This window comes from Lampetra planeri, chromosome 56, assembly GCF_965212315.1.
Source record: "Lampetra planeri chromosome 56, kcLamPlan1.2.h2, whole genome shotgun sequence".
Taxonomy (NCBI): Eukaryota; Metazoa; Chordata; class Hyperoartia; order Petromyzontiformes; family Petromyzontidae; genus Lampetra; species Lampetra planeri.
Genome location: NC_136162.1, coordinates 2,881,546 through 2,896,707, shown reverse-complemented (window position 1 = coordinate 2,896,707; position 15,162 = coordinate 2,881,546). Strand labels below are relative to the sequence as shown.

Here is a 15,162-nt window from a genome sequence, read left to right as displayed (position 1 = left end):
TAGGTTCAATAATTACAGCCAATTTTGGCAATGTGAATGCTAAATGGATTCTTCTCTTTCACCATAATTTCAAAAAATTAAACACACTCACACGTCCTAAGTTTATCACGATGTGAAGCTTTAAATGTTTCGCAGTTTAAGACAATATAATTGGGGGTTATTTAACCAGATGGTGGCCAACTGAGATTTGTTACGTCTCTTGGTAGACAGACTCGAGTGACAGTAATTGCGTAGAAATGAGTAAACAATATTTTTGTTCTCTTACTATTACATTGCAATTTCCAAATTTGCGGAGTCTGGCTCTGTAGAATATGATAAAATAGCCTTCCTTTGGACCACATGTTGCACTTTCAAATCAACCCTTTCAAAATGACTCCACAACTGCCTGGATTTAAATGTCGCAAGCTAAGCTACCTGACGAGGCAACGCTATCAGAATGAAAGTGACACATACTGCTGCTTTACCATTGCCATGGAGACAAATCAAAGATCCCCCGTGTAGCCTTAACAAACTGTAGGGGCAGGTGCTGTTAGCGAGCACCTTTGAAAGCCGGCACGGTACACGAGGGGGTAGGTGACCAGCACCACGTCCAACCGCATTTGTCTCCCCAGTGGCGATGTTTACACGCCGCACAAGGTACTCATTTGAGGCTGAATCAACCTAGGGGTGGCCCAACACCGGTTCAGATAATCGTCACTGGTGCTGGCTGTGAACGAGAATCAAACCCATGTCGCCGGGTTCGTGGCGCGGCGCGCTGACCGCGACACCACCGCTCCCGACACACACACACCACAACACACACCACAATACACACACAACAAAGAAGACAACGATCCTCCGCACAGCCTTGACAGACTGGTGGGTGCAAGTGCTGTTCGCCAGTAGCACCTATGAAGGCCAGCACGGCACACTAGGTGGGGGAGTGTGGGTGTCCAGCTCCACGCACAGGCACACACGTGCGTGACTTCGGGAAGAGAGACGTGACAACAGGGCACGGCCCAGCGCGGCCCCTGTCCGTCACCCACCGGCCAAACGACCCCCAACCGCCCCCACCTCGATCGAACCTCCTCGCTCGCTCGCTCGCTCGCTCGCTCACTGCCCTGCTGTGAAATCCCGGTCGCCGCCTGTCCAAAATCAAAACGCCACGCGTCTACTTAGCAGCGATCTCGATGCTGCAGCGGTCAGCGTGCTCGCGCCCGATCGTCGAGCGCGAGCGTGCGGCGGTGTGGCGTCGGCTCACGGCGAGCCGCATTTGTTCGAGATTTTTGTTGTCGTGAATTTTATTCCACCCCCAGTCGTGTCCTGACTGCGATGTCGGCGTCGCGTCATGGAGACGTAGCATCGTTTCAGGCCTTTCACAGAGCAGGGTGCACGTCGCTTCGCGTCGCAGAACGGCCCACGGAAGCGGAGATCACAGAGCTACCTCTGAGATCTACGCAAGCAGCAGAGGCCAGCACTTTCACACCTGCTCAGCGTACGAGAGTGAGATCAGACTCACAACAGGCTGAACCTTACATTTTGCAGAGCTATAACAAGCGAGTGGACGGTGGCGCAGTGGTTAGCGCGCTGCGCTACGAACGCGGCGACCTGAGTTTGGCCAACACCGGCGGTGAGTGATATCCGACCGGGTCACGAGTCCCCCCCCCACCCTTCACCAACCAGCACCAACCTCCACTGGCTAGCGTGGTGAAGTATGGTCAATCTACCCACGTGATGACACGGGCGTGGTGAAGACATCATACAGCAACAGATTGACGTAAAGCCATACAGAATTTGCGAAAGCGATGGATTTCAATAGGGGTGAATATTTACATATCTTATGTAGATATTTCATTTCATGCTGCTGTGAGAGAGAGAGAGAGAACTGTTTCTCCTAAATTTAAATGGATAGGAAGATAGATTTAGCTGGAAGGGCTCCCAATCAGAACGCCACATTCAATTAATATCTTTACACTCGTCTTGTCACTTCCATTGATGGGGAATTCACTTCCTCAGCCAAATAATTTGTGAACGTGATCGTTTTTTTTGTTATTGAAAAATGACTGAACACGAACCAATAACACTCATGCAAACAGCGGCCATAACTACAGCCTTTAAAACTGATCGTGAATCATAATCACAGCATCGTCGCATAGGCAAGCCGAACAACAACGCAAGAAAAAAAACAGATTTTTTTAAAATGAAATTATAGAAAAAAACAAATATACAACGGTGAACGTAAATCAAAATCGGGGCGGAGGGAATTATTACAAAACCGATACAAATGACGGCGCTAAATATCAAAGTGTTTATCAGCAGGTGAGAACCAATTTCACGTCGATTATCTGTTTAACAAAACAATTAAATTGGAATAATATCAGCAATTTAGATTTAATTATCTTCCTGCATTCGCAAATAATGTTTGAAAAAAAATGTAGCAATTGGGTCCATGAATAGGCACAGCGAGGGTGATAGTGCTGTGAAACCAACACACACCAGATCTCAGTGTGCCTAACATTTGCTATCTTGTCATTCAGTGTTGCTGGAAGGTCATCTTTCTTTCAATTTGAAGATTTCAAGGACAATTTTCACGCCCATGAATCTCCCACACATTTCGGGCCAAGGGCAATCATAGTTTTCCAGTCCCATGTGCATTTTCACAAATTTGCTCAAATCAGGCGTGGTGAGTGGAGCGGAGTTACCCCACCACACACCGAATGCTCCGCGATACTGGGAGTGTAGAAGAGACGAATCGGAGGATCACCCACGCCTGGGCCTCTGTCTGCAGTAAACACCTGCAAGTTCATGATGCAAATGTCAGTGCTTTGTTTCAAGAGGTAATACAACTCAGTAGGAATTCTGGATGATTTCCCCTTCCCTCTAAAGCGAAGCCTGTGGCCAGCGTATAATGTGTGTGCTTTGAATGGTAATTTGCAATTCCAAAGAGGATTCCCCTTCATCTGTGAACCTTTCACCCCGTGCTCTCTCTCGCAGGGACATCACAATAATTAATAATGATTTCAACTTGTAACGCTCCCGCCGCACGCTATCCGCTCACTCGTAACGAGAGACAATGACGCAGAGGCACGAGGAGCAACATAGGAATCGTGGCATCTCGTGTCCGCTGACATTTATACGATCAGCTATTGAGCGTATACATTTTATGATTAAAAAAAATGTTTATCGTATTCGAGTGGGTTGCTTAGGCCAAACTCACATTGAACAAAAGCACACATTTTGCTTTGCGTAATTTGAAACGCGAGAGAGTTAATAAAGAGTCGTGGATGCAGCAACCTCAGTGGCTGAAGAGGTCACGTGACCCAATTACACGCAACTTCTACTTCAGAGTATTCATGTACATCCGTATTGTGAACTTTTTTCGCACCGTACGTAGCCAACCGTGCTGATCGGAGGTTTAGCCATGGCGCGGTGGTGAGCGGAAACGGCCATAAAAACCCAGAGACCTGAGTTTGATGAACGTCTTCTGCTAACATTGGCGGCGAGGGATATCTGGAACCAACCCTGGGCAGCACATTCACTGACCAACGTGGTGAAGTATGGTCAAACACTTCTCCCGGTGACCCGCAAGGCGTGGGTTAGACCCTCACCCTTCAGCGGGGCATATAATGCAGTGTTTGTGCCTGTTTGTATAGATGATAATCGGTAGTGTATCGGTTATCGCGAAATACTACGAATCTTGTGACCCGAGTTCGATTCCCGCTCACGCCCAAAATCGGTGACGATTATCTCAACCGATCCTGGGCCTTCCCCTAGGTCGACTCAGCCTCAAATGAGTACCTTGTGCGGTGTGTAAACATCGCCACTGGGGAGACAAAGGCGGCCGGTGTTGGCTACCCATTCGTGCCTTTATCGGTGCTGGCTAACAGCACTTGCCCCAACAGTCTGTCGAGGCTATTACGGGGGGCCTGCGTCTATCTCTATATAGATGACGCGCTGCTGCTGCTGTAAACCCATCAGTGAGGTGGCAGGAGGTGCCCCATCTAGCAGCGGTGGCCGCGATGGCAGTCAGTGTGGGCGGCCGGCCGCGGCAACGGCAGTGTTGAAACTCTTTCATTTCTGCTCGATTGTAGAGCACAAAAACCGAGCGCTCGCAGCGTGACCCCCGGGTCGCGGTTTTCCCTTCGCGAAATGCATTCCTGACCCGCATCGGGGGCCTCCACCCTGACCCGAGCTGCCGCGGCACCACAACACCGGGGCTCTGGTTTGACCCAATTCAGACTGTTCAGTCTCTCTCTCTCTCTCTGTGTCTCTCCACTGCTCATCATAACGACTACGGAGGCACGCAATTTCTCTTCATCGATTCAGCAATTATGTGACAGGGTGGCACAGTGCTTGTGCGTTCTTCCCCTTCGGGTTCTCCGCATTCTTCCCATAGATAACCTGCCCCATGCAATGTATTTCCTGTCGGCCAAACATCCTATTGCTAGCAAAAAATCATTCTCAAATTATTGAATTGGAATGATTCAAGGGAACATTTCCTCGACTGTGGAAACCTGACAGGACGGTCATGAAAATGTGTCTTGAGACTCAGGGCTTATTGGGTAAACAAGAACGCTTATACAAAACATTTCTCAGGCTTCTACTAAAACCACTAAATAGCATGTGTGGGAATTAATCCGTTATTTTGTAGCCTTTTTCTGTCTGCAGGAATGTATCTTAAGGAGATATTTTTCAACCAGTGCACAGTGCCAGCTATGACATGGATATGAAGATTGACAAGACGAACAAACACTGAGAAGTACGCAAATAAGCACGGGGAGATGCGCGCCTCGTATCACACTCGCACCACACTCGTACCACACTCGGTCCACACTGAGGGACACTGAAGGGAACACGTGGACTAGGGGGCAGACACACCATCTGAGACATCTTAGCGATGAACACAAACAGGAGGGCACGTGGTGGAATGCCATCCGAGAGACGCAGGACGCGTCCAAGACAACAACGACGTCGACTACGCACTGATGTAACAGTGAGCCAAGTTGAAATTCACTACGAATAATCATAGCACTGCAATGCACTTGCTGTGAGCTGGTTTAATTTGACTTGCGTTCACAATCGTATCTATCTGCACTTCTAATTAATAGCGCATCTGCCGACGGAGCAGCCAATGGGGGCTGACAGATGGGGCTTATGCCTATAAACATGAAAAGGCATTTGACCGAGATAAAGGAGTTTGCTGACAGTTGGATAAGGCTGTGAACGATGAGATGTCTCTCAAGAATTATTTTGTTAACCCAGGAAAGCCTCTGCTGAACCTCGAGACTTTTTTTACGAGGGTCTCGGCTAAGTTTTTTTTTCTCTCGCAGAAGGTGGTGATGTTGGTGTGTAACACCAAATGAGGGATTTAAAGGTAATGTTTCAGCATCGGGATGTTTGGCCAATAGCAATACCATTGTGAGTGTGTTTCTTTTGCTACAGGAAAAAAACAGAAAACTCAGAACTCCCATTCAGGACAGCGGGAGAACATGCAACGCCACATGCAACGCCACATGCACACAAAGACAAAGCTCCCCCGTATAGCCTTAACAGACTGTAGGGGTAAGTGCTGTTAGCGAGCACTTATGAAGGCCGGCACAGTACACAAGGGGTGGGTGGCCAGCACCACACACACCCCACAAGGTACTGATTTGTGGCTGAGTCGACCGAGGGGAGGCCCAGGATCGGTTCAGATAATCGTCACTGGTGTTGACCGTGAGCGGGAATCGAACCCCGGTCGCTAGGTTCACAGCGCAGCACGCTAACAACTACACTACCGCTCCCCACGCACACACTCACTCCCACACTCACACACACACACTCACATACTCACACACACACTCACACACTCACACACTCACATACACACTCACATACTCACATACTCACACACTCACATACTCACACACATTGCAGAACTGGGGGAGAATTGCACACAGAAAGTCGCCCGAGTCTGTAATCGAACCCAGTTGCTTGTTGCTGTGCGGCACGAGCTTCACCACCACGCCACCACCTTGTCGCCCTCTGGAGTGTCATCTCTCTTTCAATGTGATTTTGCGACGCAATCAACAAATGTAGCCTGCAAGCCTTTAATCGGAATAGGCTTAAGAAGGCTGGGACCAACAAACCTAACAGATTTAACACGCAAAGGTGTGCTGCTCGCAATCGGCAGGGACGCACGGCTCCCACCGTGCGTGCTCACGCCACGTTCACTCGATTTATTTCCAGCCTGCACGCGTTTTCCCCCGTTGCGATGGGATTTCGCATCACTGGCGGTGTTGCATTTCATTTTTTTTTTCAATGTTGTTTCTTTCTACGTGAGAGCAAATGTGTTGCTGGCGCGGGTTCGTCGCGACTGCGCGCTAGAGGCTTCTCCGACGCGCTTTCGGATTCTTGTCTGGCGAAACATTGAGACGAATCGTTTCATCGTGGCCATTGCTCACGGATGCACGTGGGGGTGTTGCTGTTGTTGCTGTTGCTGTTATTTTACAGCCGTGTATGCGTGCGTGCTTAATTGGCGTCGATCTCCGGCGAGTATAAACCCTCTCGGTGACTGAAAAAAACAACAACTCCAGATGTCTGTGCGATTTTACTACCGTGTCAAATAAAACAAAAAATCATGTTTAGACGCACATGGCCTGGCTTAGTTACTTCGTGAATGATACTAAAACAAGCCCAAATGATGACGCCGATGATGGCTTACAGAGACATTGCCGTGCAGGCGATTTACTGCCATTCACCGTGCCCTCACCTGTGCAGGTAAGTAAATAAATACCAAATCCACACCTATCCTCAATCGTTAGCTGTGGACAGGAATCGAACTCGGGTCGTTGGGCTCACAGCACGATACCGTACCCACTGTACCATCCATCCATGCACCTGCCTTGCAGAAGCAGAATGATCAAGATACAATACGTTGAGATTGCAATCCACAGTTACGTCCAGGAATGGATGTTGTGGGACGTTAATTCCCTTCAAGCCAAACCATCGTCTATGTGTAGTGACAGAGAAAGGTCACTACTGTGTCGGCCCGTACGAAGGCTGGGGGCCCCAAGGGGGTGCCTGGGGGGTCGCGTGGTGGAGGGATCCGGACCCTCCCAGAGGTGGGGGAAGTGAGGCGTGTCCTGGGAAGGGAGGCGTGGCCTGAAGAGAGCCAGCCACGCCGGGGCGGAGCCAGCCACGCCAAACCAAATATAAGCGTGGTGTGAACGCAGAGCGAGGCTGCTGTTGTACTGTACTCCAAAGTGAAGACATCATCGGTCGTCAAGTCCCGAGTCGTCGTCCTGGGCCAGGCAGGCCGTTGCCTGCCTGGTCCAGTCTGTGTCGTGTTCCAGAGTGTTAGTGAGTTGAGGAAGGTGGTCACCACCTTATGTACAGTGTTATATTACTTGCCGTTTAATAAATAGTGTTGCCTCCAAGCTGCGTGTGTGTGCACCTAATTCGGTACTACTACATTTGGTGTAGAAGTGGTCATCGAACTTTCGCTGATTAATTTGAAGAAGCTGTACCCTTCGCTGCCATGGTGTAAAAGCTGGCAGCGGAGTGCAAGACCCAACCGGAGGTGCGGATGGACGGTGTGGGTTGCACCTGGCCTCTCCCTGCGACGACCACGGAGTCTGGGGCCCCGGGGATGTGCCCCGGGGGATGGGCGACTGCAGCCTGCATGGGAGGAGGCTGCGAGCCCGGGCTGGTCGCCATCGACGGCGAGTTGGAGCGACGTCGCTCGTCAACTCGACCAGCTGCTGGTGGCAAGGGAGTGGCCGGGTGTTGGTGAGTGATGGCGAAATTGCAAGATGACGCAGCTGTGGCGTTCGCGCCGTTTCGGCGGTGCCGGCGTTCCTGCATTTCACTGCGGCGGCGTTCCCGCCAGTTTCACAGCGCCGGCGTTCCCGCCATTTGCACCATGCCGGGGGTTTCCCGCCACTTCAACGTGCCGGCGTTCCCGCCATTTTTTTTACGTGCCAGCGTTCCCGCGGCGACGGCGTTCCCGCCATTTCAACGTGTGGGCGTTCCCGCACTTCCCACAGCGGCGTTCCCGCCATTTTCACCGCGGCAGTGTTTTCGCGATGGCGGCGTTCCCGCCTTTTGCGCCTTGTGTGCTGCGCCGGCCTGGCGGCGCGTTGCTGCAGCCCTGTGATTACGGGCCTCCCTCCCCACATTGAAGTAAGAAGAGCGGGGGAGGGCATCGGTGGTGAGAGCGAGAGGGGCCCGTGATTGAAGAGAGGGTTTCGACGTTGGAGACACTGCTGGGAGGGACTTTTTCAGTTTGACTCTCCGGTTTTGGGTTCCTCGCGGACGGTTAAATACGGCGTCGAGATCGGTATCTTCTGGGTGTAGTTAATGATTAATTCGTTGTTGGTGTCCCGAGCTCCGTTGATATGCTGTAGGTTGCCGTGTTAACGACTCGTGTTGTTACATCGTTTTGTTGCGAAATCGCCATTGTTATTGTGTATACTGTATGGAGGTTCGCTCGTGATTGTCACGTGTAACTGTAAGAAACTTTGATCGTCATTGTTGCCAAGGTACAGACCGTATGGAGCTTTGCTTGGAATTGTTAACAGTGTATGGAATGTTGGGTACTTGCTTGTGATTGTTTACTATGTACGGATTGTCTGGAGTATTGATTGTGTGTGTTGCCATGTGGGGACTGGATGGAGCATTGCGCCAAACGATTTACTGTACGAACTTCGTATACTGCATATACTGTATTAATCAATTCGGCGATTCTTGGGGTTTGTGTATAGTTTTTTTGCTCTCAAAATTCGAATGCCCTGAGTCCCATGGTTAATGTTGAAGGGGATTTAGAAATGACAGGTTCGGTTTGTTTCAAACTCGCTGGTTGGTTCCTGTCCGTTGTTGCACAGATGATGTCTTTTGTGCGGGAATGCTCCTTGTGTTCTGTATGGATCGGGGGTGCGTTTCCGTTAATTGCCGTCAAATTGCATTGCTCTCTCCACTCGGTTGGTACAGCTGCATGCTGCAATGCGAGTCTCGGAGATGATGTGTACGGATACGGGATGTGAGGTGTATTGTTGTGACCATTGAATATTCGGGATCGTCACAAATTGTGCGTACCTGTTTGGCATTGGATCAGTTCTGTGGGGGATCATAATTCAAATTGTATGTGTTGTGATGGTGTTAAATTGCGATGGTGACATGCTGCCAGGGATTTGTAATTGTGCTGCTGGCTGTCACCTATCTTGGGGCGCAGGTCCTGACCAGGATGGCCCAGTGAGTGTTGCGTGTCTAACATGAACGTTGTGGTCCCGTCATGCAATGGCTGACGGCTTGACCTGACAGCCCGGAGATTGAAACACTCCGTGGCATGTCTAGCCTAGTGGGCTGTGCGCTCACATGGCTCGGAGAGTGTGGTCCCGTCATGCAATGGCTGACGGCTTGACCTGACAGCCCGGAGATTGAAACACTCCGTGGTATGTCTAGCCTAGTGGGCTGTGCGCTCACAGGGCTCAGAGTGTGGTCCCGTCATGCAATGGCTGATGGCTTGACCTGACAGCCCGGAGATCGAGACACTCCGTGGCTTGTCTAGCCTAGTGGGCTGTGCGCTCACATGGCTCGGGGAGTGTGGTCCCGTCATGCTGTGTCTGACGGCTTGACCTGACAGCCCGGAGATCGAGACACTCCGTGGCTTGTCTAGCCTAGTGGGCTGTGCGCTCACATGGCTCAGAGAGTGTGGTCCCGTCATGCTGTCTGACAGCTTGACCTGACAGCCCGGAGATGGAGACACTCCGTGGCTTGTCTAGCCAAGTGGGCTGTGCGCTCACATGGCTCAGAGAGTGTGGTCCCATCATGCTGTGTCTGATGGCTTGACCTGACAGCCCGGAGATTGAAACACTCCGTGGTATGTCTAGCCTAGTGGGCTGTGCGCTCACAGGGCTCGGAGAGTGTGGTCCCGTCATGCAATGGCTGACGGCTTGACCTGACAGCCCGGAAATTGAAACACTCCGTGGCATGTCTAGCCTAGTGGGCTGTGCGCTCACAGGGCTCGGAGAGTGTGGTCCCGTCATGCAATGGCTGACGGCTTGACCTGACAGCCCGGAGATTGAGACACTCCGTGGCTTGTCTAGCCTAGTGGGCTGTGCGCTCACATGGCTCAGAGAGTGTGGTCCCGTCATGCTGTCTGACAGCTTGACCTGACAGCCCGGAGATCGAGACACTCCGTGGCTTGTCTAGCCTAGTGGGCTGTGCGCTCACATGGCTCAGAGAGTGTGGTCCCGTCATGCTGTCTGACAGCTTGACCTGACAGCCCGGAGATCGAGACACTCCGTGGCTTGTCTAGCCAAGTGGGCTGTGCGCTCACATGGCTCAGAGAGTGTGGTCCCATCATGCTGTGTCTGATGGCTTGACCTGACGGCCCGGAGAGTGAGACACTCCGAGGTGCGTTGAAACAGTGGGCTGGAGATTCGTAAGGTTCAGGTGGAGTTGTCCTGTTACGTTGAGACTGTATCCCTCAGTTGTTAGGGTGCATGTTGTGCAGTGAGTGAACGATGGGTCGTCTCGGCTTGGTCGGTACAGCTATATGCTGCGATGCGAGTCTTGGAGAGAGACTGGGTTAAAATCCCCCCCAGATATGGCCGACGCGTGCTACTAGTTGTGACGCCACGTCGGAAAGGCGGTGGGGTGGTAACATGGAAATTCCCCCCCCGATATGGCCGACGCGTGCTACTGGTTGTGACGCCGCGTCGGAAAGGCGGTGGGGTGGTAACATGGAAATTCCCCCCCCGATATGGCCGACGCGTGCTACTGGTTGTGACGCCGCGTCGGAAAGGCGGTGGGGTGGTAACATGGAAATTCCCCCCCGATATGGCCGACGCGTGCTACTGGTTGTGACGCCACGTCGGAAAGGCGGGGGGGTGCTAATGGGTGACTGTCATTGCATGCGTGATTCTAACGGGTGGGGGGGCTGTGCTGGAGCGTAAGTGGGTTAGCCAGTTTTCATGTATAATTGTTGTTAATTCCCCGTTTTCTATGCGGTTCCCTTTTACCCTCGTCGATTCTGTATATATTACGTGATTGTATTTCTTATCGGTCGCCGGTCATTTATTGATGTTGTTGGTTCGGAGGCACACCTTTTCGATGTTTCACAGTTGTGTTACAGCCGGGGACGGCTGTGTGTTTATACAGGGGGGGGTGATGTAGTGACAGAGAAAGGTCACTACTGTGTCGGCCCGTACGAAGGCTGGGGGCCCCAAGGGGGTGCCTGGGGGGTCGCGTGGTGGAGGGATCCGGACCCTCCCAGAGGTGGGGGAAGTGAGGCGTGTCCTGGGAAGGGAGGCGTGGCCTGAAGAGAGCCAGCCACGCCGGGGCGGAGCCAGCCACGCCAAACCAAATATAAGCGTGGTGTGAACGCAGAGCGAGGCTGCTGTTGTACTGTACTCCAAAGTGAAGACATCATCGGTCGTCAAGTCCCGAGTCGTCGTCCTGGGCCAGGCAGGCCGTTGCCTGCCTGGTCCAGTCTGTGTCGTGTTCCAGAGTGTTAGTGAGTTGAGGAAGGTGGTCACCACCTTATGTACAGTGTTATATTACTTGCCGTTTAATAAATAGTGTTGCCTCCAAGCTGCGTGTGTGTGCACCTAATTCGGTACTACTACATATGCACAAGTTGGGTGGAAATGCAGCTTCGGAGGTTCGCGTGATTTCACTCCGTCTTCAAAGGGCCCACAGTAACGGCAACAATAAAAACGGAAATGGAACTCATCCTCATGATTCAGGACTCTGGAGGTGGACAGGGTGGCTAAGCGGTTAAAGCTGAATTCCTTGGATTTAATGTGCACAATGAAACGATACCAAAAGGTCTTTAAGTGGCCACTGTGTGGCAGGTGACACGCGGACATCGCCAGAAACCGTCCGTCACCTCCACGCGAACTGCCCAGGCGGGGTAATAAAGTGTGGCCAGTGGCCGTCCGTCTAGACCAGGGGTGGGGAACCTTTTTCTGCCAAGGGCCATTCGGATATTTATAACATAATTCGCGGGCCATACAAAATTATCAACTTAAAAATTTGCATGTTATGTTTGGTCAAACATTTAATTAACTCACCCCTAATGTGATGACTGGAACTGCTTCTCTTTGGTGAGGCGTGTGATGATGTTAGCTGGTATTGATGATGTTGCTACTCGCAACTGCTTATCCACGTTTGCTCCTAAATGTATTAAATTTCGAGTCCCACCTGCGGTTGCCTTGGCAAGGCAAGACCAAATGATTTCGCGGGTCAGACGTTCTACACCCCTGGTCTCGACCGTCGCTGTGAGCGAGGAGGTATCCACCCTTTCCCATCTCACCACGAAGCTGCACTCCCTCTGGTTACTCCGCCCGATGCGATCGAGCGCCCCTCTTCGTGCAAAGCGTCGCCGACTCTCTGACCGATGCGTCCGTTTCGACTCGCGGAGTCTGTGGCGGCGTGAGTGGAGCGGTTTCTAGTTTTGTGTTTCTTCCCCTCGATCGTTGGGTGCATCTCGCGATGCGCCCAAGGGGGCCCCATTCACGGGTGACGCGTTCCCCAGTACTCCATTTGTTTGGGGGGTAAATATGTCATGGATGGATTTCGGACGGCGATTGATATGCCTCGCGTCATGGGTGCAGTGATTAGCAACGTTGGTGAGATGTTAACTGTCTCGCCTGGTGTACAGGAGGTCGTGGGTTCGATCCCGACCCTGACGCCTGCTGCTGTACATTTGGAGTTTGCGTGTCTCTCTCTCCCCGTGGTCGCGTGGATTTTTCTCCGGGTTTACCCCTCCATATTTAGAAACGCGCGTTTAGACTATTTGGCTGCTGCCATACATTTCCACATGATAAGCCACTTCGTTGAGCTATCATTTGCGATAGAAGGCCTTCCCTGTAAACAAAAATTAAAATAGTTTTTTTAAAGCGTGGCCGCAATCTAAATCGTTTGCTAATCCGATTATTTTAAAGCACAATCTTTGTGAGCAACGCGCCGGGCAATAAGAACACATTTCCTATTGTCTTGTGATCAGATGGCTACACTGCCTCCCTGTGTGCTGCCTTCACACCTGCGTTGAAATGTTGTTAACCAAATAAACGTAATATAAAGTTACATTAAAAAAAGACAAATCTAATATAGATATTTGTATTTCAGCCTGCAACGCACGAATGCCCGTTTTATCCCAGCGTGTGGCGTGCACGTGAATGCTAATGTGGCCGGCGTCTTTGGCGGCCCTCTGTGTGTGAGTGTGTGTGCGTGTGTGCGTGTGTGTGCGTGTGTGCGTGCGTGTGTGCGCGCGTGTGTGCGCGCGTGTGTGCGTGCGTGCGTGTGTGCGTGCGTGTGTGCGTGCGTGTGTGCGTGCGTGTGTGTGTGCGTGTTTACGTGCGATGTAGCAAAATTGAGGCCCGATGTAGCTAAGCGCCGGGGCCACATTGCGGAATCAGTAAATCACTTAGAGCCACAGAGGAGGCCAGGACACAGGCAGTTAAGCAGAATGATCACCCGAGTGTACGTCGGCTCATTATGCACACGGCGCTCTCACGGTGAAAAAAAGGCAATTCCGAAACACCTCCATGACTTGAATAATAACAACTACGACGACTACTACTACTACTATTATTAGAGCAACGCATTGGCTACATCGGCAGAGATGGCATTGCCTCGTTTGCCCCGCATCTTTTTTTGTTAATTAATTAGCGATTAGATTAATTCCAGCATTCACGATTGCACGGTGATTATGAAAAATAAATACCATTTTCAGCGGCGCAGTTATTATGAATGAAAGCGGTGTTTGTTATGATCACGTTCATTATTATCAGTTAAAGACCTCATGAATCATGGGTGCGAGTCTGCATTAAAGTGCTTCGCTGTGTAATGCTGCTCTTTGAAATTGAATGATACTATTGGAAGAAAGTCGTTATCGATGTGTTTTTAAAAAATAGTTTTTCGTGAATAAACGGCGTGGCCCAGATACGTCGGTCCGTAATGGTTGTTGACCCAGTGAACACATCAATTCGGCAGCATTGTCTCAAGACAAGCAACCGCTGGACCGGTTTCCAAGCTCAGTGATCGTCAGCAGAGTGAGGCTCGCTTGAATCAATGCTCGCGAGCTGCCAGACGTTCAAGGCAAGAAGGCTCTCTTGACGCTACGGGATCCGAGTTCAACGCAATAATCTCACAATACATAACTCAACGTAATCACGAACATTGTCGCGCAGAAGACAAACATTTTTTATATAATTATAAAGTTATTTCCACAATTACAAAGTTTTATATACAGTATATACGTTCGTGAAGTTATTAATATCCTCCACGACGACGCCAATGATCACTGACAGCTGAGACAGCTCCTCGTTATCCGGTCACAAGGGGCGGTGCGCCCGAGGGAGCGCGGTTGGTTGCCGAACGAGCGAACGGGCGACCGGGCGACCGAGCAAGTGACTGAGCAAGCAAGCGGCCGAGTGACAGAGCGAGTGACCGACCGAGCGAGCGACCGAGTGACCGATCGAGCGACCGAGCGAGCGACCGAGTGAACGAGCGAGCGAGCGACCTACCGACTGAGCGACCGAGCGAGTGACCGAGCGAGCGAGCGAGCGACCGAGTGACCGATGACTGACTGAGTGACCGAAAGAGCGAGTGACCGACCTAGTGACCGAGCGAGCGAGTGACGTACCCTCCTTATCGTCGTGTTGCAGGATGGCGTCGTGCAGCATCTCCAGGCGGCCGAACGCCGCTCGCGCCACGGTCCGGCGCCCTCCGGCGCTCCTCCCCGTCCTGGGCGCTCCGGCCCCACCTCCGGCCCCACCTCCGACCCCACCGCCGGCCTCACCCCCGGCCCCACCGCGGCCGCCGTGCCGCCGCAGCTCGCGCTCGCGCTGGTAGTAGGCGTGCAGCTGGGCGCAGCGAGCCCTCCGCACCAGCCGCTGACGCTGGCCCAGCGGCAGGGACTCTAGCAGGCACTGCTCCACGTCCATGTCATAGGAGCGGAAGGCATGGCACAAGCGGTAGCAACCTGGGGCGGGTCACAGCAAAGACAACGGTCCCCACGTGGAGCCTCAGCAGACTGTTGGGTGCGAGTGCTGTTCCCGAGTGGCACCTATGAGAGACCGAGGGCGTGGGTGGCCAGCACCGCGCCCGACCGCCTTTGTCTACCCAGTGCGTGGGTGAATAGGTGGGTAGGTGAGTGAGTGTGTGAGTGGGTGGGTGGGTTGCATGATGATTGGA

At 52.0% G+C, this 15,162-nt stretch overlaps 1 protein-coding gene across 1 annotated transcript in view; it reads right to left on the bottom strand.

The window, feature by feature from the left end:
* The window catches only part of MYO16 (myosin XVI), a 166,384-nt gene extending 151,434 nt beyond the window's left edge, over window positions 1-14,950 (bottom strand). Inside the window, exon 1 of the mRNA XM_078618109.1 lies at window positions 14,612-14,950. Within this exon, the coding sequence (XP_078474235.1) occupies window positions 14,612-14,912 (301 nt within the window). The 5' untranslated portion in view covers window positions 14,913-14,950. The remainder of the gene's footprint in view (window positions 1-14,611) is intronic.
* Between the last annotated feature and the right edge of the window lie 212 nt (window positions 14,951-15,162).